The sequence below is a fragment of the Grus americana genome, chromosome 25, assembly GCF_028858705.1.
Source record: "Grus americana isolate bGruAme1 chromosome 25, bGruAme1.mat, whole genome shotgun sequence".
Classification (NCBI taxonomy): Eukaryota; Metazoa; Chordata; class Aves; order Gruiformes; family Gruidae; genus Grus; species Grus americana.
Window position 1 is genome coordinate 6775098 of NC_072876.1, and position 6493 is coordinate 6781590.

Here is a 6493-nt window from a genome sequence, read left to right on the forward strand (position 1 = left end):
TCAAACCACGATGTGCCTGCAAATGGCTGCTGGAGGGTGTCAGAGAGGGGGCAGGTATCAGGGATAAAGGGAAATCAGTTTGAAAGCACTGGCTCTGTTATGGGAATGGCCAATATGGACATCAAGAAATGGTGGTGGCAAGCAAGGATTTAGGAGATCATTTGATGAGTGGTCTAAATCCTGCTTGTGGCTCTGCTGCGGAGACAGCCCGCCTTGCTATTGCAGTGGGTTTAAGATGTTAAGGCAATAGGGAAGAAATTCCCAGCTGGCTCTGCTACACTGGCTTTGTGATTGCTGATGCTCCTGTGAAATGTTCCCCGCTTCCACCGGCAGCCCCTTCTGCTGGTGTAAATAAAGAGATATATTTGCTGCTGTAAATAAGAGATGCACGGCAGATGCAGAAAAGGACCCTCTGCTTTCAGGATTCACGTGGTGTTTTAGGATGTGGTTTCACCAATTGGTTGATGTAGTGTAATTCGTGCTGCTGCTGGAAGGGGGGCTGCACTCAGCTGTGCATCCCCAGCCCTCTCGTGCCAGCGAGAGCAAGGAGCTGTCATGAAAACACACTTTTTGCCGAGAGGGGGGCTGTGGTCTGTGCTTTGCAGGAACCATGCCCTGCGCTGGCCACCTGAGCCCAGCGATGGCAGAGGAAAGGAAACAGGAGGATGCAGCTGGAAAGTCTCAGTTTCAACTAGTCATGATGACATGGCAGTTTTAGATGAGTTTTTTGGAGGAAAAAGCCACCTCTTGCAGCTAGCAGCTCGTGGGCTAGCTGAGCTGAGGATGAGCAGACGCTGGCAGAGCCAGCCAGAAGAAACTCCTAGCGTAGAAGCAAAGCTGAACTCCTACCAGCGTGCCTCTGCGAGGGATACGTGACATCAGCGAGAGCAGCTTTATGGCGGTGTTACTGCAGCTACAGCACGGCTCCGCCGAGCGCAGGAACACCGCGGGGAGCGATGCCCCTGCCTGAGGCTGTGGTCCCGGGAAAATACGCGGTGGCCCCGTGCCCGAGTGGCCAAGGGAGAAACGGATCCTTGAGTTTGCTGCTGTTTCAATTCCTGCTATTCTTGTCAGGAATGTATCGCATTGCGATGAGCAAATGCAGACGCTGCTTTTAAGAGCCGTTTGCTCTGCTGCTGCCTGCAGAAGGGGTAATTTGAAATCTTTCTCTCTTTGGCCGTGGTACTGCGCTGCTGGAGGTCTGAATCCCCCTCCCAGCCCTGGGTTGTGCGTCCTTTGCCCCCCTGGGTGACATCTTGCCTCCCCCCCAGCCTTGTTTCAGACCCCTGCCACCGTCTCGGTGCCACAGCTCTGAGCTCTGGGCCGTTTGGGGCCGTTTGGGGCCGTTTGATTCAAATCCAGTTCTGAGCCGTTGAGCCACCAGCACTGGCACGGATGGATGCCGCGATGGCCGCCCGGCCTCCCAGCCACCGCTCCCTGCTCCAGCTCCTCAGGAGTCTCTTTGGGCTCCCACAGAGCACGTGGGGGACGTGGGAGCCCAGAGCGGAGGGGCAGGAGCTGGGTGCTGTCGGGGGCCGCAGCGGCCCAGGGGAGCCGTCAGGCCAGCAGCACCCGAGCTGGGAGCCCTGGGGGGGTGCCGAGGGGGAGAGCACGGAGCCGCTGCTGGGGGAGCTGGAGGAGCTCAGCCTCGCCGGCTCCCTGGGGAGCAGCACGAGCAGAAGCTGCCTGACGCTGAGCACCAGCGACACAGAGCTGGCGGTGGCCGGCAAGGTGGTGGACACTCCTGCCGGCAGCCCGGCCCGGCAGCGTGCAGGCAGCGGGGTGGTCAGCGAGGAGGGGACAGCCATGCCAGAAGCTTTCGGTGACAAAGCTGTGGGGACGTAAGCATTGGGGTGGGGGGGTGAGGTGAGGCCAAAAGCCCAGCTTGCTTCAGCGTCCTTATCAAGGGAGCACGTCCTCATAGACACGGATGCCCTAGAGGGACGCTTGGCTGCGTCAGCCTTGTCAGATCCTGAGCAGCCGGTGTTTTGCAGAAGGCTGCTCGTTTGGACTTTTATAAACAGCTGCTCAGATGGATTTTATAAAACCCAGATTTCCCCCTATTTCCTTAAAACATTGAAGTGAGCCCAGTGTTTCCAGTAAGGCTGCAGTTGGCTTCCAGAATCCACACAGCTTCAGGGCATCCTGCATTCACAGCAGACAGGCTCCGTTCCCACCGCTGCCTGTGCTGCTCTTCCCTCCCCGAAGGTCCCCGGCGGCTCTGTATGGATGTGGCACCCACCCGGGTCACAGCCCTTTTCAGTCCTTGGCTTCTCTAGGCTGCTGACAAGGGGTGCAACCAGATCCAGCTGTGCTAGTGTTGCTGCTAGAGGGTCAGGAATTGCACTGCTGGTGCTGCTGGCCCTCGTTTGAACACACCTAACTCTGCTTTGCCTCCAGGGATGGGCTCCTTCAAGGTCTGGGTGCTGATGGTGAAGATGTTACCTGCAGTGCAAGCCCCAAGCCAATATTTTCTGTGGATTTTGATGCTGAATGGGAGAAAGAGCAGCTCCTGAAAGGTGAGAGGACAGCTCAGAGGTAAAGGAGATCCCTCCTCATCCCTCAGGACTCAAGGGCTGCCTGGGGCAGCTGGTTGGTGGGAGAAGTCCTGAGGACTGACTGGTAGCCCTTCTCCCAGCCTGTATGCTGCGTTTTGTAGATGAGCCTCAGGGCTAGTGCTGTACGCTGTCCGCTGGCCAAACGTTGGCATCAAAGCTGCGCGAGTCAGATCATTTGGGAGAGTACCCACGGGCCAGAGAGCGCACTGAAAATTGCCCCGGGGATGCGAGGGGCATCAGTTGCCCACTGAATTCAGTGCCCCGTGTGCCTGGCAAGAAGCCCCTTTGCTTTGCTGTGCTAGAGGACCCGGACCGGGCATGGTATCCCCTTTCAGACACTCTGCTGTGGGCATGTTTAATTGCTGTGCCAAGGACCGCATGCAGGAAGGGAGGTGACAGCTCTGGGCAGTCACTGTTTCCTTTGGGCTTCTTTTAAACAGCAGATGAGGGTGCAGGATCCCCGAAAGCAGAGCTGGCCTGGTGGAACTGGCTCTTCAACGTGAACAGACATCGACGGTCTTCACATAAGGTTGGTGAAAGGACATGGAGCATGGGGCTAAGGCGGTGATCACTCCTGAGCAGGATCTACCTGCAGGCAGATCTCAGGCCTTAGAAAAGGCAAAGGGATAGATCAGGATGGGGGATGCTAAAACTGATCCCTGGCACTGCCAAGGTCAGAGGCTGTGGGCTTTCAGGGGTGTCTGTTCTGTATCTCCTTTCCAGCTGAGCAGGGAATGGTCTCAGGATGCTGCTGGTCAGTGATGGGCAACACATGGTATAGGGACGTTTGCTGAGATGGGATGGATGGGAGTGAAGTAGGGATGGTGGCAAGAGCCAGGCCTTCGGGATTCCCTTCCTGGTCTTCTTACAGACCCCCGCTGTGACTATGGTTGTTTAATTGGGGTAACTGGTTACCCACCAGCCCTGAAACAAGCTGTGTGTGCAAAATTATCTTGCAGTCTTTGTCAATCTCATTGTAATAGCTCTGGATGTCCCTAACACGTCGATCCAAAGTAGAACACGGGATGCCCCTGCAGGCTAGGTCCTCATCTGAGATGAGGGTCAGGTCAGGGATGCTGGTGATTTCTCCAAGTATCTACAAGACAGCATGAGCAAGCCAGAGGAGGCTATGGATGGATCAGGATGGGTGTCTCCAATCCAGACAATGTAAACAGGGCAGGTTTCCAGCAGAGAAACAAATCTGCAGCAGAGCAGAGACTCCAGCTGCTCGGTCAGGGCTCTGACAGGCGCTGAGAAAGATGCAGGACCTGGTAGAGCTGCAGGAAGTAGCCGGGGTGGTGGACAGGTTGGTGGTTTAATAAAGCCGTTCTGCCCGGAGCGTGGGGGTGGGGGTGAATGGTGCAGCATGTAGATGTAAAGACAAATTAGGCCCCCTCTCTGCTGGATGGTGCAGCGCATTAAATCAGCTCTTTGAGAAATGGTCAATATTTTGTTCCAGACAGCAAAGGGGGACTCCAGGGCAGTGTTTTAACAATAGTCTGGGGGAGCTGCCTGAAGCTGTTAAAAAGTTGGGAGTTTTTTAATAGATTTCCTTTCTATACTGCATAACCACGCTACAGATCCTGCCTCTGCCTGGCAAAATACGGGAGGCAAGAGCTAAGTTAACAGTCGGGCGTGGGAGCCTGGAGACCAGATGTCTGCTGGGTTTTGTCGCTCGCTCCCTCTGTGACCCTGGGCCAACCTTTTCCCCCGCCTGCCTCAGTTTCCCACCTGTGCCCGGAGACATCTACTCAGTGGCATGAAGCTCTCTGAGATCTCTGGACGATAAATTGGCATGGCGGGGTAGGGAGAGGGGGAGGAAGAGGTGGAGGGTTTTTTTCAAGATCAGCTCCTGGAATTAGCGTTACATCAGAACCGAGCTGTTGTACAGAGACTTTTTGTCAACGCTGACATCAGCTTTTCCTTTTCCCCGCCGCAGCCTCCTGCCCGGAGAAGCCCGAAGGAGCCGGGCAGCCGAGCGGAGCCGCTTCTGAACGCCCCGGTCCGGCCCGTCCTGCCCGCGAATCCCCCCGGCGCGGTTCTGGCCGAGAGGTGAGCAGCTCCCCTCCCTCCTGCCACGCGTGGGAGCAGAACCCCCCCCACGCACCCGCCCTCGGCTCTGCCCCCAGCCCTTCGGCGGAGCTGCGGGAACCTGCTGGGGAGAGAACTTTCCTCGCAGCACCAGATGGCACTCTCCGACTTCCCACCGAGCCGAGCCGAGCCGGGCTAACCCGGCTGGGTGACACTGACACCCGTGGGGGGTGCGGGGCCCCCCCGGCTCCCTGCCCCGCGCCTGGGAGCGGGGGACGGTGGGGACAGGAGGATGGGGTGTGTCGAGGGACCATCCCTGCGCGGGCCAAGGAGGTTTTCCATCAACACACAGGTTTGGTCCCCCCACGCAGCGTGGGTGTCACGGGAGCGGGCAGGCTCGCCTCCTGCAAACCCTTGGCAAAACCAGTGCTCCGACCCCTGCCCCGAGAGTGCTGGAGCACGGGTGGCCGTGGGCTGTGCAGTGCGGCCGTGAGCCCCGGCCACAGTGCCAGCAGCGTGTGCACGTCGCCCACGGCTCGGTCCGGCTCACCATGGCGTTGCTTAACCGTCCGGAGGATGTGAGTAAGGGAAGGCTGCTCTCTGCTCGCCTGGCCTCGCAGCACCCAGCTCTCCAGGGGTACGGAGAGCAATTGCAATGTGCAAAGGAACAGCGAACCCCCTGTTGTTCGTCAGGTTTTATCCGCAGTTTCCTCCTGGTTCCCTCCGGGGTTGCGGGGAGCGCACGGCGCCGCACGGCACCCTTCCCCGTGGGGCAGGGTGGGAGGATGCAGGTGGTGGCAGTGCCCAGCGCCTGGGGACCGAGGTCGGAGCTGCGATGCACCGGCTCCCCACAGAGCACAGCCGCTGTGCCAAGACCACGGGTGTCTCCACGCCGAGTTTATCACGGCTGTCTCTGCGCTCTGGATGAAGAGAGAATATGAGGCTTCAGGCAAAGTGCTTCTCACACGCACCAGATTTATCAAATTGATTACAAAAACCCCAACAGATCCAGGCCTTGTTCCTATAATAGCTATTGGAGCACGTTGGACGTTAATCAAACCGTCTGTTTGCTGTGTCCAGAGGAGCCAGTATAAGCCAGCTTGTGTTTTTCAGGCATGGGAAGAACCGTCAAGCTACAATCTGTTTAGGACAAAATAATTTATAAATACACCTTCTGATAATCTGTTGTATAAATACGGGAAGGGAGGGGGGGGTTCTGTGACGCCGTGTATCTATCAGAGAGCTGATAAATTGGGGGGGGGGCTGAGTGTCATCGTACGGGCTTAACCCATCCCATCCTTGGTGTGAGTCCTGAAGCGCAGAGCTCCTGCAAGCACCTTGAGAAGACTCTCAGGTCCTTGGCATGTCAGCACAGAGAGTCCTCAAGAGTGGCAGCAGACCTCTCTGCAGGCAAGAAGCTGGGGACAACTTGCTTATAAGGTCCTGCGGGTCTGTGAGGATGTGGCCAAGCAGTCAGTGTCTGGGGTCGATTCCTGGCTGTGAGGACATGTTCAGAGTGTTATTCCAATTTGCTGTAGTACTCGGAGTGTCTGTCGCTCTGACACATTTCCTTCTCTAACCGAGGGTTTCTGAAGACAGAGCAGAAGAAACTGTTGGCTGCTTTGGGAGAAGCTGGGTACGGCTGGGAGCAAGTGGAGGAGGAACCCCTGGAAAAGGCTGAGGTCAGTCTAGAAGATAAAAAACGCCGTCGGTGCACTGACACGGGATATCTGTCCTGGTTCCATGTGCCACCATGGTGCTCTGTGGCCACAGCTGTATTCCTGCCTCCACCAAGTCATTGTGGGACCATGGGCAAGGCACTTGGGCCCATATGCTTAAAATTGCATGGGGTCAGGTCCATAAATCCATTTTAGAAAAGCTGGTGGCTTCTACAGAAAAATACC

The 6493-nt window shown here is 56.9% G+C and overlaps 1 protein-coding gene across 1 annotated transcript; it reads left to right on the forward strand.

Moving 5' to 3' along the window:
- The first annotated feature begins 1407 nt into the window (after window positions 1–1407).
- LOC129196275 (uncharacterized) lies at window positions 1408–5771 on the forward strand. Its single transcript, XM_054803468.1, has 5 exons — window positions 1408–1841; window positions 2401–2519; window positions 2999–3087; window positions 4498–4610; window positions 4942–5771. The coding sequence occupies exons 1-5, from the start codon at window positions 1408–1410 to the stop codon at window positions 5528–5530; spliced, it is 1344 nt and encodes a 447-aa protein (XP_054659443.1). The 3' UTR covers window positions 5531–5771.
- The last annotated feature ends 722 nt before the right edge of the window (window positions 5772–6493 follow it).

Bases quoted from the DNA above. Each gene is read 5' to 3' on its own strand.
- LOC129196275 (XM_054803468.1), top strand. From the start codon at position 1,408: ATGGCCGCCCGGCCTCCCAGCCACCGCTCCCTGCTCCAGCTCCTCAGG. The intron at 1,842-2,400 runs GTAAGCATTGGG...CTTTGCCTCCAG, and splicing joins GGTGACAAAGCTGTGGGGAC to GGATGGGCTCCTTCAAGGTC. The intron at 3,088-4,497 runs GTTGGTGAAAGG...TCCCCGCCGCAG, and splicing joins ATCGACGGTCTTCACATAAG to CCTCCTGCCCGGAGAAGCCC.